This window comes from Scomber scombrus, chromosome 2 (assembly GCF_963691925.1).
Source record: "Scomber scombrus chromosome 2, fScoSco1.1, whole genome shotgun sequence".
NCBI classification, from domain to species: domain Eukaryota; kingdom Metazoa; phylum Chordata; class Actinopteri; order Scombriformes; family Scombridae; genus Scomber; species Scomber scombrus.
Window position 1 is genome coordinate 25287707 of NC_084971.1, and position 17421 is coordinate 25305127.

Consider the following 17421-nt stretch of genomic DNA (forward strand, 5'->3'; position numbering starts at 1 on the left):
AGTTCTCAGGTTATGGTCAGAGTATGATAAAAAAAAAAAAAAGGTGCCACGTTGTAGTCTGCCTTCTGCACTGAAGCAGATTCCAGTATGTATGTACCAGTGTACATACTTTACAGTCCACAGAGGGTGGGACAAACTGTGTTCAAAAGGGAACTACTGAACATTTTTGCCCTGGGGACCCCTAATGCATGCCCAGCTGAACCTGTTTAGAGGCCCTGTTACCTTGCTGTTACATCACCCCACTCTCTGCAATGTACAAAGCATGATAACCCAGGTTTGCTGTGATAATTTAGATGTAAACAAATGAATTGAGTAATATGCTACATGTATTTGTGCAGTCTCACAATCACATCAATACATTTTGACAGACATGTTGACCTTTGCAAGACAGTGGATCTTTATTAGCAATAGTCATGCATATTCTTATTTTCACAAACAAAATGACAACAAAACGTTAATAAACCATGTGACTTAAATTATCACATGTAGCTATACTGTCTCAATGAAATAATGGCCATGCAACACATGTCTTTTGAAGACTTATTCTCTCTCTCTCTCTCTCTCTCTCTCTCTCTCTCTCTCTCTCTCTCTCTCTCTCTCTCTCTCTCTCTCTCTCTTTCGTCAGCAAAATAACAATTTCAGAAGAAAGATGGGCATTGAATAAAACTGCCAAAATACACTGGAAATGTTGCAGTGGGTTACATAGCTTAAACATTATAGTATAACAACAGTGTGGAAGTGTGATGATGTAAACTTATTGCACTTGCTCTATCCATGTATCTGGGAATAATGTGAATTTATATGGTTAGATTGTTGCAGTGTATCATATTTTTTTTTTTTAAATCTGATTTGATGTTTAATTTGACCATTTTTAATCAGATAAACCAAATAAATGTAGTTGAGTACAGTATAAGAAGCAAAAATGGAAATATTCAAGTAAAGTAGCTACCTAAATGAGTAAGTGAAGCATGCAAGAAACAAGATGAGAGTGTTAGGAACCATAAAACCTAAAGATGCAACTACATGGTTAATGCTCAAACTTGACCTTTAGTGTTACAATGGATCTCATCTGTCATTCTGACACAATTAACCATGCTGACATGATTTTATAGCTGCAGCCTCCCTAAGGTCACCAGCTATAGTTGACACATTTCCAGCTCCAAAGGCCAAGTTGCAAAAGGTTAATGCGTCTGCTGAATAAAGAGGAGAGTTTGTGTGTGAGACGAGTGTGACACAGAGACGCACAGAGGGAGCAGAAACCAGGCGCACAGAGCAGGGATAGAGTTTCTCCCGGTAACGGATCCTTTTGACCACCATAGATTCAGTTTCTCCTCCGCTGTGCTCACACATCAACACAAGCAACATTTTTACCAAGAGAAATAGCTATGTTTGCTTCCGGTTATGATTTATTTTTCTGACTCAATCCACAGGATAAACTCATGGTGATTGCCGGGTGCGCTCCGCGGTCGCTGCCCGGCGTCGTGTTACCTCTCCCGGGGCACCATGGGCTCGTAAGATGCCTTCGCTGTGTAAACGGATAACCTTCTCGGTGGCCTCGGTCCTCTGTATCGGCTCGGTGGTCCTCTTGGTTGTGGCTTTATCCACGGAGCGGTGGGTCACAGGACGGATCCTGTGTAAAACAGGGGCGGAGATAGTGAACGCGTCAAATCCGGAGCTGGACCAGTTTATAGGGGATATTTACTACGGCTTGTTCCAGGGGGGAAAGACCAAGAAGTGTGGGCTCGGGAAGAGACGCTCCAAAATCTACAGTAAGATCAAACACAACCTATAAACTCTCTTCCTCTCTGATACTCATCAAATCAGGTGCATCATATGTAGCTCAATAATAGATGAAAAAAGAAGCAATTTGAAATAAATGTCATAAATGCAGATATGAGACTTTAGTGTTTATACACATCCCCATAGCCACTATTACTACTACATCAACAGCAACAGCTACTTGTCTTTCAATCTACATGAATGCCTTTATCTACAGTGAAAAGTGACACACATAGCATCTAACATGCATGCAGAGATAGTTTAACTTACACAGTCTAATGCATAGCTCACACTTTCACATCTTTTATGAGCAAAAAAAAGTCACATAGTTTCCAAAGATATCAAACGTGTCATGCAAAATGTTGGGGTAATTATGTATAAGACATCTAGAATATGTTTTTGATAGAATCAGGCTGCAATAGTTTGATTATTTCACTGAGAAGAGTTGGAACAAGCTGGTACAGAAGATATACGATGCTGTTACATGTTGTGGAAAAAGATCACTTCTCTAACCTTACAGCCACTTAAGGGATTGGTTCACAGGTTTTCAAGTTCTCAGTCAAGCCAAATTAACACTGAAATAGGTTTCGTTTGCTGCAATCCTGTTCATGCTGACCATTAAAAGATCCCGTACTACTTACTTGAATGTAAGTGATGGGTGGACAAAACTCACAGCCCTTTTACCATGCGAAACTGACTTAAAAATTGTATTTGAAGCCATCCAAATGAGTAAGATAAAGTAGATATCTTCCAAAGTTGCTGTCTTTTTAGGACCAAATTCCTTTTTTTTGTTACTCCATTGATGTTAAAGTGCACAAAAAGGGAATTTCAAACTGGAAAACATGGATCAAACATATTTAGTTGATTAGTATATGAGGTTCGTTGTCTGTGCCTGTAAGTTGTCAATGAAAGAAAATGAACATAAAGAGACATACTACATCCACACATATCCACAATCTTAACACTTACTCTCTGGTATCTGCACCTGCATGTGAAATGTACTGAAGACACATTCTTTTACATTTTTACACACACACACACACACACACACACACACACACACACACACACACACACACACACACACACACACACACACACACACACACACACACACACACACACACACACACACACACACACACACAGCCAGGAACAGTTCATCTGATGGCCTCGTAGTGTTTTCAGTCTCTCTCTCATCATCTTGACTCACAGAAACTAGCTGACCCGCCTGTGTGTGTCTGTGTTTCTCTGCTTCTGTCCAGTTTTCCCAAAGCTTGTACGGACGTTGAACAGCGGCCTTCACATGATAGTGATCCTCTTCCTGCTGGTGGCTGTGGGCTTTGCACTGGTCAGTCTGTCTTTCTGTATTTACAATGCACGGAAAGTTCCCTACCAGAGCATCAAAGGGCACAAGGGACTCTACCTGTGGAACTTCATCGCTGGTATGTTGATGCTTTCCATCAAATGTTGATCTGTTATCTTATTTGCTTCTAATTTCCTCCTCCTTCCCTCTTGAACTTTTCATTCAACATCCCTTTATTTCTCTTCACCTACTTCTTATTTTGATTTCCTTATTTCTTCTCTTGAGTACAACTCCTTTATTCCCTGAATTTTCTGTTCTCTGTTTCCAGCTTTTTTTGGTGCCCTGGCTATGCTGTGTTTCCTGGCAGCTGTGAGGCATCACAGTCTGACCGAGCGGGTGGCTAACTATCGGGAGAACCTCTTTGTCCTTGTTGTCCTGGATGACAGCCTGGACATGTCCTTCTGGCTCGGTGTGGCCAGCATTGTGACTCACTTTGCAGTCTGCGGAGTGGTTGCCATGAGCCGGATAAAGTTGCCCAAACCGGAGATCAAGAAACCTGAAGAACCCACTATCTCTTCTCTGGACCTGCTCTATTGAAGAAACAACATGTTAGCGCATATTCTTCACTAAAGGTCAGCCAGGGATGATCAGAGCAAACCACATGACTGACAGATAACAGACCGAAAGCAACACTGTACCAGTGCCTGTTTGCTTTGTGGTCCACATGACTTTTAGGGTTAATTACAGCCCCGGTTTTTATATAAACTCACACAAGACAAAACATTTTTCTGCGTGGATAAATTATGATGATGAATGCCAGTGAAAGTTATCTGTAGGTGTCTGTAGTTGACTGGAAAGCTGCTTTGTGTCTGAAGCATCTTTTCAAAATGATTTAAAAGTATTACATTAACTTTGATGGATTTTGGATTTATAGAAACACAAACAGAATGTTTGTTTTATCCTTTTGAGTCAATGAACAGTGATGATTTTCTGTTTGGGCAGGCAATACACAGATTTTCAAAAGAAGATAGTTTCTTTCTTTATATTTCCCTCTCAAATGATGACAAGAAGACATGACAGAGTCATCCTGACTCTCTACAGCCAACCTCAAATCATGACCATAATTTGTGTCACACCACTGCAAATATCAGGTCACTGCTCATTTGTAATGTCAGACACAATTACTGGTTGTGATCACAGAAGGATCACTCACAGAGGAGGCAGAGACACTCGTGACACATCTTCAGGCTCAGTATTTGCCTTTTATTTCTGTGCTAGTTGATATTTTCTGCTCCTGAGGAGTTAAAGGATAGGTTCACAGTTTTCCAAGTCTGTCTCAAAAGAACAGTCAGGCGTCCATTTGAACACTGAAAGAGGATTTCCTCGCTGTAATGATTCCTCCTTGGCATACTGGTCAATTCAAAGACCCCTTTTAAATGGGCTTTCAATGCAAGTGTTGGGGGCCAAAATCCACAGTGTGTCCACACAGTTATATTGTGCAAAAATGAATTTAAAAGTTGATCTGAAGCTTATATTGGGCTACTGCAGTCTGAGTTTGTCAGATCAAGTGAGTTTTACCATCAAATTCCCTCTTTGTGTTTCCTCGGACAGTGTAACAGAGGTCACTAAAAAGACTGTAATGATGAAAAGATATCTATTTCACTTATTTGCACAGATGGAGGCTTGTGGATTTTACCCCTTATCACTTACATTAAAAATGCATTATGAAGGGATCTTTTAATGGTCAGTATAAACAGGAGGAATGATTATGGCAAGAAAAACACTTGTTTCAATATTCATTTTGGCACCTGACTGTTGTTTTAAGACAGACTCGACACACTCAAGTGTTCTGCATCATAAACTCCACTTTTACCTCTCGACCTTCTGCTGTATATACTGTATATTCTGTGTTTAGCTACAATGTGTAAATACATGATTATTGTTTTCATTGCATGTATGGAGTAGTGACAGATTTGTCACTTTACAGTTCTCACAATACAATCTAAATACATTCTTTGTTTGAGGGTGAACTTCAAGTCCCTTTCTGAGGGATTTGAAGTCAGTTTGTTGCAGTAATAATGTCTTGTTGCTACTGTCCAGTCATTGATTGTATAATTATGCCTAATTGGGGAAAGTCCAAATAATGATGCATTTTAGTTTAGAAAATTGGACATAAAGTACTTGATACAAAGGTCAATATTAATATTTATATATTTTTGGTCCTTAGTTTGGTTTATTAAAGGTTTTTTTTTAATTATATGCAGTAGATTAGACACAGTACACTCTCCTGTGTTTAAATGGTTGCAGGACTTCAAAGGGATGAGATCTCTTTTCTGTCTTAAAGATGATTCCTCTATTCAAGAAAATTGGCACTGGATGCTAGCAAACTTCTCACTAACCCATATTTATTGTAAATATAAGACGACAAATAAATATATACAGTACATGTTTTCTTTGTTTCTTGTGGATTTCATGACCTTCCATGGCCCCCAAACTTTGCTCTTTTATATTCTCTCTACAGTATCCTATCACCTTCAAAAAATTAAAATGTGTATCTCAAACTAACTAACTTTGTGGTATACAGACCACGCCCGCCGATAGGGGGGGACAAACGGGTCTGTTGTCCCGGGCCCAGGATAGGGGGGGCCCCAGAACTGGGCCCACATTAAATGATGGAATATTTTTTTCAAAATAGGCCTATTTGTGGAAAAAAATTGTAATATTTGAGTTACATAAAAGCTTTTAATTGTTTTCTTTCTAATCGCTCTTGAAATAGTGGTCAAGAACCCCCCCACCCCCAACACAAAAATGGTTTGGCCACTGATCAAAATTTGATGTTGTCATTTGAAGTTCAGTACGCTAAAAATGTCCGGTCAGCCCAAGTCCGGTGCTCAGAAAAGTAAAGAAAAGAATAAGAGAAGAAAAAGAAAATAGAGGCCTTAGAGATTTTCTAAACAAATATTTAAAAAAAGGTGGTGACGGTGAAGCTGGAACTAGTAAAGTCAACGTAGAGCAAGGTAAGAAACAGCGCAGCCAACGTTTACCGGCAACCTTGTAACGTAACCTAACTGGCCAGCTCTAAAGTTAACGTCCATTAGCTTGTATAAAAGCCTGACACACAACACGTTATCTTTGACAGAAACAGTTGAGTTTGGTAGCTCCGTCACAGAGGAGAGAGATCCAGCTGCAGTCAGGTGACCGAGAGAGTGACGCGGGAGAGCTGACCCGCAACGGAGGGGCAGAGTCAAGCTACCGGTGAGAGAGAAGAGAGTCACAGTGGAGCGGGAGGGGCCCGCTGCCCCCCGCAGAGAGTCTGAGCAGGATGGATCAGAGACTGATCAGACATTTAATATCAGCGATCCTGCATTATGGCCCACTAAAATGACCGAGTCTGATAGAGTAGGAGTAGGAAGAGCAGAGGAGAGGCAGTGTTGGTTAGACTTAAACTACATGTAGTTGAACTACATAGCTTAACTACAATTAGCTGTAACTTGCTGGTAGTTAAACTACATTCATATGTTGTGCTGCGTCAAGTATTTCAACTACTTTTTGGGTCATTTTTTGTATTTAAACTACTCAATTTACAAACTACAATTTTGGTCAATAACATGAAATATTATTATTTTATTTTTTTAAGATTTTGTTGGCATGGACGCCTTTATTTAGCAGCGTATATGGCATGTGCTCTAACCACTCGACCACCTGCACATGAAATATTTTTTATTAAAAAAAGACCTATATAATATAAATGTTAATTAAATTTTTTTTTGGAAAAAAGGCATGAATCATGTCATGACATGCCAACATTGTTGTTGAAGACACACCGATCTAGAATATGTCTACCTCTTTGGGTTTTTTATTACATTTTTTGTAGACTGATTTACATTTCTGATTTACATGTGGGTATTGGTATTGGTATTATTAACACACCTGTACCGACAGGTGGCGCCAAAACACTGTGATGTGGGAAATGTAACAAAATGGAAATATTTCAAAATTACTTTTTTTGTAAAGTTGGTATACACATTTTTGCAGATGTTCTGGGTGAGTTTTGATTGATGGTTTTAATGGTTATCATGAAACCTACCATTCAAATGTTTTTGCATCCTTCACTTTCAATAATTATGGCTGTTATGTTCCTCTCTGTGTATCTATGGATACAATATACGTTAGTAGTTGAAATGTTGATATAGTACTAATAATAACACTTGAGCCACAGAATAGATGACAACGTTAAAAGTATATTAGAGTTTGAAGACAGTGCTGAAGGGAGGAAATGATTTACTTTTTTGACCGGAAAGAAGGGGGGGATAAAACCTGAAGGTGGCAGTAATGTGACATCACGGAGGCCAAGAGCTGTAAAACCTCACAGAAGAAGAGGAAAAGGCTGTCGCTTGTTGGTGATGTGTTAAAGACGCGCCTCTGTCAACTCGATTGGCTGCACATGAACTCGACCTTTAAGTCTGTGAAGAAGTGATCAGCTCCGTGTTTATTTATGGTCGTCAGATGAAGATGCTTCTTCTGAGGAGAGCCGTGCTGACGGCGGCAAGGACATCCCACTGCAGGTCATTTTCTGCCTCACAGAGTCACCGGAAGGACAGAAAAGTGAGTAAATACTGACAGATACTTACAACAGTGTTACATCACATTGGATTTCAGGGATATGGATCCATTCAGCTCTGTGTTTCAGTCTCTCTCTTCATCATAACCCTCACTGTGTGTGCGCGTGTGCGTGCGTGTGTGTGTGTGTGCAGGGTCTGGTGCTGGGAGTGTTTGAGAAGGAGGGAGAGGAGGGCAGCCTTCCTCTGACAGAAGCTGCTGCAGGTTTTGACCAAAGTCTATCTGGGAAACTCTCTGAACTGCTGAACATGTGAGTGTCTGCAATGTCAATAAATTGATATGAAAAGAGTGATGCATCATTTTTATTGATGAGCCACAGATATATTTAGCTCAGATTTAGATAGATAGATAGATAGATAGATAGATAGATAGATAGATAGATAGATAGATAGATAGATACCATAATATCTAAATGTCTTTTCCTGGTTTCCAGGTACCAAACAGTTCTATCTGCTCTATTATTTCTCTTTAACCACTTAGGCATTATATCCACATTACTGATGATTATATATCAAAAAGCACTTGTATAAATATTGTGTGAAAGCACCAATAGTTTTTTCCTACAAATATTGTTGCATGTCATTATTAAACACACATTTCTTGTTGCAATAAAACTCTAAATCTTCAAGCACAATAAATGATTCAAATGTACACAAGCTGACAAAGAAGTATACATATCTCTATTTAAAATTAAGAATGATCCCAGTTAGTTAAACATATTTTTCATTGACCATGAAATAAATCACTGTTATTGGCTTATTCCTGGCCATTACTCTAATATTGTTATAAACTGTGTTATTTTTTGCGTGGCATTTGTAATTGATATGAAGCAACGGTGGTGTTTCTGACAATTTTTTACATTGATGTCCACTTTTTGTCTGGTTTTATTTAATATTTTCCAGCTCTGGACCACCTCTCAAGAAAGGCAAAAGCAGAATATTTTATGGAATCCACAAGGTAACAATGAACGCAAATTGAGAAAACGTATGACATGACAACATTAGAGTTTTATAATCTTCACTGTGTCTTCTCCAGGACTTCCCGTGTGTAGCGGTGGTCGGGCTGGGTAAGAACAATGCAGGCGTTTGCGGAGCAGAGAACTGGGACACCGGCAGGGAGAACGTCAGACAGGCCATATCAGGTGAGACACGGTGACCTCTGTATGTCTTTGTGCTGCTTACATGGAGGATTTGCTGGTACCTGACTGTGAATTTTTCTGTGTGTGTTCAGCTGGCTGCCGGTTACTTCAGGACCTGGAGGTGAACCACGTGGAGGTGGATGGCTGTGGAGATGCTCAGTCAGCAGCAGAAGGTGCCATTTTGGGTTTGTTTCAGTACGACCAACTTAAATCCAAGAAGAAGACCAAAGTAACACCCCAGCTTCATGGAAGGTAAACTGATGGAAAAATTGGACACGCTGAATTTCATATGTAGGTCCTCAACTCTCAGATAAACTCTGCTTCATGCTACCGTATATGTGTCTGTGTGTAATTGCTCTTAGTGCTGACATGGACGGATGGAAGAAAGGAGTAGTGTATGCAGAAGGCCAAAACTTGGCACGTCTACTAATGGAAGCTCCAGCCAATCACATCACTCCTACTGCTTTTGCCAACACCATTGAGGAGAAATTAGCACCACATGCTGAACGAGTCACAATCCAAAAGAGGTTTGTTCTTTCCTGATTGAGGAGAAAAGAAATAGCCACTTAGAAAGCATTTTCTGGTTATCTATCTGCCGAAATAACGTGGACATTAATGAGGTGTATCTAAGCATTTGTTCTCCTTAATTAAACTGTGTCTTGATAATATATATATGTGTGTGTGTGTTTATATGTGTGTATATTTATATATATATATATTATCAAGACAAGGTGAGAATAAGTTGGTTTATTCTATGTGTCTGGATTTTGACCATATGGGCCAAGAAAAACTTAATAGGCCTTTAATTTGGACATGTTTTATACTTTTTGGCTTCCATATACTGAATCTGCAAATCATGATCATTTACTGTGCAGTATCTGCAGGCTTTGAGCAATTGTTGGAGTGAAAGCTTTCAAATCTGATCTTCCTAGATTTTTGTTTCTACTTTGAGGTACACCATCACAAAAAATTTACATTAAGATTTGAGGTTGGATGCTAAAGAAAAACTGACAAGGAAGAAGTATGTGTGAAATAAATCCTGCTGCATTATTTTTCGATCCTTTTTCCATTTTCAGTCTGACAGTTATAGTGCAATGCTTTATAAGTTGAGTACTCTTTTAGGATGACATCACTGTTTCTTTCAAGAAATCCTTTTATTGTGGTTTGGAGGGCGGATGAAGGGGAGTAGTTTTTGTTTAAAAAAAAAAAAATCATCTGCCAATTCAGATCCCAGGCTTGGATAGAGGAACAGCAGATGGGAGCGTTCCTCAGTGTGTCTAAAGGTTCAGAGGAGCCCCCCGTCTTCCTGGAGCTCCATTATAAGGGCGCCCCTGACAGTGCGCAGGCCCCGCTGCTCTTAGTCGGCAAAGGAATTACCTTCGACAGGTAAACGATACTAACACACAGTCTGGCTTACTGTCATCTTACTTCGGTGATCAATAAGACATCAATTAGACTATTCTCTGTGTCTGTAGTGGCGGTATTTCTCTGAAGCCGTCTTCCTCTATGGATGCAATGAGAGCTGATATGGGCGGAGCCGCAACTGTGTGCGCGTCCATCGTCACAGCAGCATCTCTGAGACTGCCAGTCAACATTATTGGTGAGCTTAGTGACACTAAATACAGTCACATTAACATAAGTTTTCTATCATACATTATAAATGCAAAAGTGATGTTTTAATTACTTTAAATCACTGGATGTAATTATTCTGATAAAAGAAAATACTGTGATATTAAAGAGAAAACAGATCTCTCAGCCTTTCTGATTCTTCTCCTTGTATCAATCAGGTCTGGCTCCTCTGTGTGAGAACATGCCCAGTGGAAAGGCCACTAAACCAGGTGATGTTGTCACAGCAAAGAATGGAAAAACAATCCAGGTAGGCAGATTCATGAAATGTGAATATTACATCTAATAGTTTGTGATGTGTTATTTGTACAGTACCTGTATGTTCAGTTTAATAACTTATTATTTACCTCCAAATACAGGTTGATAATACAGATGCAGAAGGCCGACTGATCCTCGCTGACGCGCTCTGTTACGGACACATCTTCAACCCCAAAGCAATTGTCAACGTCGCTACGCTAACAGGTGGGAGTTTAAAAATAATTTATTTTCACAGTGTTTTTGTGTCATACTCCATTTGATTTGGCAGTTCTTCATTAAAAGGCGAGAAAACTGTATTGATCCCACAGCTGTTATGCCTATGTTGTATGAAAGTATAAAGATTATGCTCATAATTGTTTCTTGAGTCTTTGTGATACCAGAGAATATAAATAAGGCTGTCACTGACTAGAATTGGATTTCCCTAAATCTGATGGTGCTTGATTACAGTCACCAAAATTGTCCAATCAATGGATAACCTGCCAGTCCACATGACCACAGTAAATGAATCAGTGTGCACCGGACCAGAACTCAAAGACAATAATGAATCCTTTTTTTTGTTGGTATGGAACAAATTAGCCTCAGGAGGATTTGTTGCATGATTAATATATAGAAAATATACCACTAAGTAAACATTAAAATGTAGCTTCTTCTGTCTCAAGGGGCAATGGATGTCGCTCTCGGATCAGCAGCCACTGGAGTATTCACAAACTCTGACTGGCTCTGGGCGCAGCTGCACAAGGTAGTGTGTATGCACAATGAAACACACACATCTCAGTTTCTCAGCTCCTGTGTTGATGTATTGTGCGTGTGTGTGTGTGTGTGTGTAGGCTAGTGTTGTGACAGGTGACAGAGTGTGGCGGATGCCTCTGTTCCAGCACTACACCAGACAGGTGACTGACAGCCAGCTGGCTGACCTCAACAACATCGGCAAGTACAGCCGGTACGTATCTCCGCTCTCTACACTCACGCCTGCAGCTCCTGCTAGAGGCATCAAAGGAGGAGAGGAGTATATTCATGCTTTTATTGACCTGCATCTAACTGGTGTGTTTGAATTATTCCTCTAGTTCTGGCGGTGCGTGCACAGCAGCTGCATTCCTGAGAGAGTTTGTCACATCTCCTCATTGGGCTCATTTGGACATTGCTGGAGTGATGAGTAATAAAGATGAAGTTCCCTACCTGGGGAAAGGCATGTCTGGAAGGCCAACACGTACGCTAGTGGAGTTTGCAGCTGGGTTGACCCACCATGCCTAACTGGAAAAAAGACTGTTACATCATGAGCTCCCTCTCTACCACGATTCACCAGTGATCTCTCTGGATAGAGAGACAGAGGAGTAATGGCCACATTTCAAAATCCACGCACAATTGAATGGTTTCCTCAGAATAACAGAAAATTATGGCAGTGATACATTTGCAATATTTTACTAATCAATTTAAGATCTTCAGTGTTTACATACTGCAAATGCATCAATTCAAGTTAATGTAAGACTGTTGTGATTTCAGATAAATAAAGTACTAATGCTCTGTTGTAGTTTGCATAATTTATACAGTATGTTAAATGAATAAAATCTCTAAGACATTTTAAAGTATGTGTGTAAACCTTTTGTTGTTTTCATGGCTTTGTTCTTAATGTGCAATTTGTTAATGGATAAAAGTAAAAAAATATATAACGCAGAAGTTTGTGGACACCAATTGCAACCGTATGTGATTTTTGAACATTCTCTTTAATATTCTCGCAAAACAACCTTGACTCATCTAGGAAGGCTGACCACAAAATTTTGTAACCTGGCTGCAGGGACTCGCTCTCATCCAGCTACAAGAGCATTAATGAGGTCAGCCACTAATGGGATGTTGGGTAATAAGAGCTGACCCACATCCAAAAGATGTTGGATGGGGTTTAGGTCTGGACAATGCAGGCCATTTGAGTTCATCCACATCCGAATCAGGAAAGGGCCCCACCCCCAAACTGTTATGACAGTGCTGTCTGAAAAATTATGTTTAAAATCCAACCTCAGGCACACAAAGTGTCTACATACTTAAAACAAAAAACAAAAAATTAAGCATAAATTGACTGTTCAGGATTGTATCTGAAGGTAGATTTTACTCATTTGGCTGTAAAGTTATGAACATTCATACATGAATGCTTTGTGTTGCACTTCAAGAGATTAGAGAAGTACTTTATTGGTTATCAACACATGATAAACAGCGGTCAGCTTAATTTATGTTGGATTGAATGTACTGTTGTTGGTGCCTTACATAAAAAATGGCATCAACAAACTTTCTAATAGATTAAGTCCCATTTAAGAAACTGTTGCGGTCCAACAGGCTAAAGTTATGGATTTAAAACGGTGATCCTGTTTCCACCAAAAGTCCCAGGTAGTTTGGAGCTAGAGGAACTAATGCTGGTAAGTAAACCTGGAACTAAACGTCCCCCTGCTTTCATCAGGGGCCCAAGTATTCAGTGTTGGGGAGTAACTTGTTTCATGTAACCGTTTTACGTAATTTAATAACAAAATAAATGTAACTGTAATCCATTACACTTACTGAGAAAAAATGTGTTAAATTACAGTTATTTATGAAAATGTTGATTACAAAGGCAGTTACATCTGAAGAGGAGGGTATTTTCTCATTTTTTAAATATTTAACATGTTACTGAATACATATATTGCTCTTAATCTTTGACAACTATATATTTTTATATTTTGTAAATAAATCATGATGTAGGCTTAAATTGTGTCACAGAACCAATTAAGCCCATGCCAGACGTTCGGGTTTTTTCATATCTTTATTTAATATTCCGAAATCTACATGAACTAATGAATACATTTTCAAATGAGAAATACAGCTTGCTTTATAAGAAATGATCTCCCTTATAAATCATGTCGGTATCCATGAAAAACACCTGAACTTAGATTTTGGTGGGCTTAATGGGTACACTGAAAACATTCGTTAGAAAATTAATCAAAAAGTAATCAAATGTCATGAGTTACATTACTTTGATTAAGTAATTGAAATAGTTACATTACTTATTACATTTCAAATACGGTAACTAGTCATCTGTAACCTATTACATTTCCAAAGTAACCTTCCCAACCCTGCAAGTGTATTTACTGGAGGTCCACATTGGGTCCACGGACCACTATTTGCCTATAGTAAACATCACGCTGTATGCGCATGCGCAGATCGGGTAGCAGCGACACAGGTGAAGATGGCCTCCTCCATGGGTGGGATGTTTCCCGGTCAGCAGCCGCCAACTGCACATCCCGTCGGGGGTCCCGGTGGACCGGGTCAGCCAGGTTTCCCCGGTACCGCGGCCAGGAGCCCGGGGAGCAACACGCTGGTGGATGAACTGGAGGCTTCCTTTGAGGTTAGGAGGCTAAAGAGCTACAGGATGTTAGCCCTGTGTGCTAACAGTTAGCGGTGTGTGCTAACTGTTAGCATTGTTATGATCTGGTGAAGTTTTTCATGTGTTATTAGATGATGTTGCAGCCTTTTAATGTTTGATTTCATACACTTTTACTTATATCACAACGGTTTCAATGAGTAATGTTAATAATACATTGTCTCTAGATGTTAAAATAAATGAGCTAACGTGAAGTTATTAGCAGCTTGGTTTAATGTGTAGCCCATAACTCCTTATACCTCATCCATGCTCCTTTTACATCTTCTGTAGTCAGCCTCTCCTCTCTTAATCCAGACACTGAAATCCAGACTCTCACAGCTCACAAAGTCTTACTTGTTTTATGTAAACAGACATTACTAAACCCGGTAAGATGTATCTGTATTGATCCTCCTTGGGAGAAGTTCAAATTGACACAGTTGTACAGTGGGAAAATAGTAGCAGCATAAGGGTGAAGGTGTACTCAAATAGAATCAACAATTTATAAAACAAAATAGGATAAAAATAAATACTGTGCAATATGCAGAAGTTCCTGAGATCATAATATATCAGAGATATACTAATAACATGGTTGTACCTCTGTATTCTTTAACTTGTGATGTTACACCCCATTTATTTTCCATTAGATTTGTTATACACATTGTTAATCATATTATAAACATGGCCCAAAGTATTCAGACACCTTTGTTCACAATACATACTTTTGTCTACTTTTGATCATACTTCATAGTTGCAGTTAATGGAAATCTTAATGCTGCAGCATACAGTGACACATCTTCAGTTTTTGCCTCTCATGCAGTCAGCAAGCACTTTATTAGGAACGACTGTGTAATCTAACGCAATCCATTAAGTCATTTTATATGTGATCTTGGTTTTATGGTGTTGTTGGTGTTTACTCAAGTCCCAAAGAGAAGGACTGATAACCACTCATTCAGAAAAAGGCAAAAACACTAATGTCTCTCTCTTTACATTCATTCTTCAGGCATGTTTTGCATCTCTGGTAAGCCAAGACTATGTTAACGGGACCGACCAGGAAGAGATTCGAACTGGTGAGTGAAGTCTGGTATTTCTTTGTTGTCTATGTTAGTTTATCTTGTATTGTAAATCTGTATATTGATATATTTCTGTCTGTTGGTTGCAGGTGTGGACCAGTGCATACAAAAGTTCCTGGACGTGGCTCGACAGACAGAGTGCTTCTTCTTACAGAAAAGACTTCAGTTATCTGTGCAGAAACCAGAACAGGTGGTGAAAGAGGTGAATTATTACACTTGAATTCTCATTTTTCTTGATCATTTGAAGCATCCCATCCACATTTCCAATTGTGCAGTATACATTATTGTAGGTTTTCACTCTTTTGATCCATCTCAGCACTTATCATAGATATATAAACACAAATAAAGCATTTAATGTTTTCCCGTCGTGCTTAAAACCTTTGAAGATCTTAAACTCCTTGTTAAGAGCCAAAACATTTCCCTTTTTTTTTGGCCTGCTTTAGTGAGTTACCATCAGGGTTGACACAATATTTGTTTCTGTCTGTTTGTTAATGCGCCTTCTCTCTTCTCACACACGTTTTTTTCCCTTCTCTTCTCACTCCAGGATGTGTCAGAGTTACGTAACGAGCTACAGAGGAAAGAAATGCTGGTTCAGAAGCACTTAACTAAACTGCACCACTGGCAACAAGTGCTGGAGGATGTGAGCATTCAACAACGCAAACCTACAGACCTACCTCCTCCTGGACCGCTGGCCTTTCTGGAGCAGGCCTCGGCTAGTTTGCCCCCCGCCCCTTTAAAACCAAATTAACACATTAAAGGTACAGTCACATTAATCTTCTGTGATTAAATGAATATTAAGCAGAGGGATCACAAACTGGAAACAGTATGTGGGAGCAGTGTTGTGGTTTGTAGTCAACTAATATTTCCAGATATTATATTTCTATATCTGAGCAAATACGCCAGGTTAAAGTTGAACGCAGCTCAACTCTGACTTGCAAGTCTGCTGCAGCCGGCTGGAGATCACACACGCTCGAATTCGTCAGTCACACAGGCTTTAATTGAAGTGACGGAGTGAATATTCACAGGATGGAAGTGTAATGTGACTTTACCTAAACACTATGTCATGAACTGGACAACAGTTTTCTGAGAGAAATCATGACACAGATTGTTTAATTTCAACTTTTTTCAGTATTTTGATTTGTGTAAATATTTCTTTTGATTAACTTTTTTACTGTAAAAAATAAAATAAACTTTTGTTTGTCTTTTGAATCTGGACTGAGCTCATTTGTTCCCTTTGTAGAATTTAAACACCAGTTTCATCAATTAACCAGTCATTGGTAGTACTGCTCATGAGCTTTATGAATTCTGGGAAAACAACAGTAACAATGTCCTCAGAGTTATCTCTAAGCCAAGACTGAGCTGTCTGACAGTCTGTTGTCTGTAATGCATTCAGCGTCTTCACACCAGAACAGATTTGTTCTGCGTCTTCACAGCTATCGACTGTCCCCTGTCCACTGACGTTACAGCCGGGTGAAAATCTTCACAGATGGGCTCTGAGGACAAAGCTTTTTGCACACTGAAGGTCTTTGGTCTTGACATGAGACAACTTGGAAACATGGATTTATTATTTCTTTTGCATTTTCTTATTCAAAATTGCACTGAATAAAATGAATGAGATAGTGTGTAAAAAAATATTGGATGTTAAGTCAAAATGATGAGTCATAATTTTTACTTTCTCTATATTCATAATAAATATAAAGTAAATATTTGACCAAGTAACTCAAAAATATTGACTTAATATCTCATAATTCTGAATCATAAAGTCAAACGTGGACTTATTATCCCATAACTATTTCTGTCATGTCAAACTGAGTGTTGGAAAGTAACTAAGTACATTTACTGAAGTACAATACTAACTGACTAAGCCAGCTAACTGTATATAAAGTAGTTCAAACTAGCTCAGTTTGGGGATAATTGTACTTTATAGTTATTATTGAGGTTGTAGTGGATGGGGTTGGTGTACTGTTGCTGATAGTGAGGCTGGATTGTGAGGGGCCCCTAGGCACTTAAACTCATACTTATTCCACTAGTTCATCATTTTCCCCACATGTTGGTCAATATAAACTAAAAAACAGTCATTCTGTCCACTCTATTAACATACATGAGGGGGACAGATTAGTTTTTAACATAATCAATATAATAGAGCTGTTTAATTAGATTACTCCCGTGTTCCTAATTAAGTGGCTAGTCAGTGTATCCTTTTACTTTAATCCTAAAGGAGATGCTGATACTTAGGTACTTTTAC

The 17421-nt window shown here is 39.1% G+C and overlaps 3 protein-coding genes across 3 annotated transcripts; all 3 read left to right on the top strand.

Moving 5' to 3' along the window:
* Positions 1-1516: 1516 nt before the first annotated feature.
* Positions 1517-3682, top strand: clrn2 (clarin 2). Its single transcript, XM_062441372.1, has 3 exons — positions 1517-1769; positions 3045-3224; positions 3414-3682. The coding sequence occupies exons 1-3, from the start codon at positions 1517-1519 to the stop codon at positions 3680-3682; spliced, it is 702 nt and encodes a 233-aa protein (XP_062297356.1).
* Positions 3683-7481: 3799 nt separating this feature from the next.
* lap3 (leucine aminopeptidase 3) lies at positions 7482-12310 on the top strand. Its single transcript, XM_062430018.1, has 13 exons — positions 7482-7690; positions 7840-7955; positions 8608-8662; positions 8741-8846; positions 8936-9095; positions 9206-9370; positions 10071-10229; positions 10319-10443; positions 10631-10719; positions 10829-10931; positions 11387-11466; positions 11555-11667; positions 11792-12310. The coding sequence occupies exons 1-13, from the start codon at positions 7592-7594 to the stop codon at positions 11976-11978; spliced, it is 1557 nt and encodes a 518-aa protein (XP_062286002.1). The 5' UTR covers positions 7482-7591; the 3' UTR covers positions 11979-12310.
* Positions 12311-13926: 1616 nt separating this feature from the next.
* med28 (mediator complex subunit 28) lies at positions 13927-16385 on the top strand. The gene is made up of 4 exons (XM_062436409.1): positions 13927-14091; positions 15107-15173; positions 15266-15378; positions 15721-16385. Exons 1-4 carry the CDS (start codon positions 13933-13935, stop codon positions 15922-15924), a joined length of 543 nt encoding a protein of 180 aa, XP_062292393.1. The 5' UTR covers positions 13927-13932; the 3' UTR covers positions 15925-16385.
* The last annotated feature ends 1036 nt before the right edge of the window (positions 16386-17421 follow it).

Bases quoted from the DNA above. Each gene is read 5' to 3' on its own strand.
- clrn2 (XM_062441372.1), top strand. From the start codon at position 1,517: ATGCCTTCGCTGTGTAAACGGATAACCTTCTCGGTGGCCTCGGTCCTC. The intron at 1,770-3,044 runs GTAAGATCAAAC...GCTTCTGTCCAG, and splicing joins GAGACGCTCCAAAATCTACA to TTTTCCCAAAGCTTGTACGG. The intron at 3,225-3,413 runs GTATGTTGATGC...CTCTGTTTCCAG, and splicing joins CCTGTGGAACTTCATCGCTG to CTTTTTTTGGTGCCCTGGCT.
- lap3 (XM_062430018.1), top strand. From the start codon at position 7,592: ATGAAGATGCTTCTTCTGAGGAGAGCCGTGCTGACGGCGGCAAGGACA. The intron at 7,956-8,607 runs GTGAGTGTCTGC...AATATTTTCCAG, and splicing joins CTCTCTGAACTGCTGAACAT to CTCTGGACCACCTCTCAAGA. The intron at 10,444-10,630 runs GTGAGCTTAGTG...TGTATCAATCAG, and splicing joins ACTGCCAGTCAACATTATTG to GTCTGGCTCCTCTGTGTGAG.
- med28 (XM_062436409.1), top strand. From the start codon at position 13,933: ATGGCCTCCTCCATGGGTGGGATGTTTCCCGGTCAGCAGCCGCCAACT. The intron at 14,092-15,106 runs GTTAGGAGGCTA...TTCATTCTTCAG, and splicing joins AACTGGAGGCTTCCTTTGAG to GCATGTTTTGCATCTCTGGT. The intron at 15,174-15,265 runs GTGAGTGAAGTC...TGTTGGTTGCAG, and splicing joins CCAGGAAGAGATTCGAACTG to GTGTGGACCAGTGCATACAA.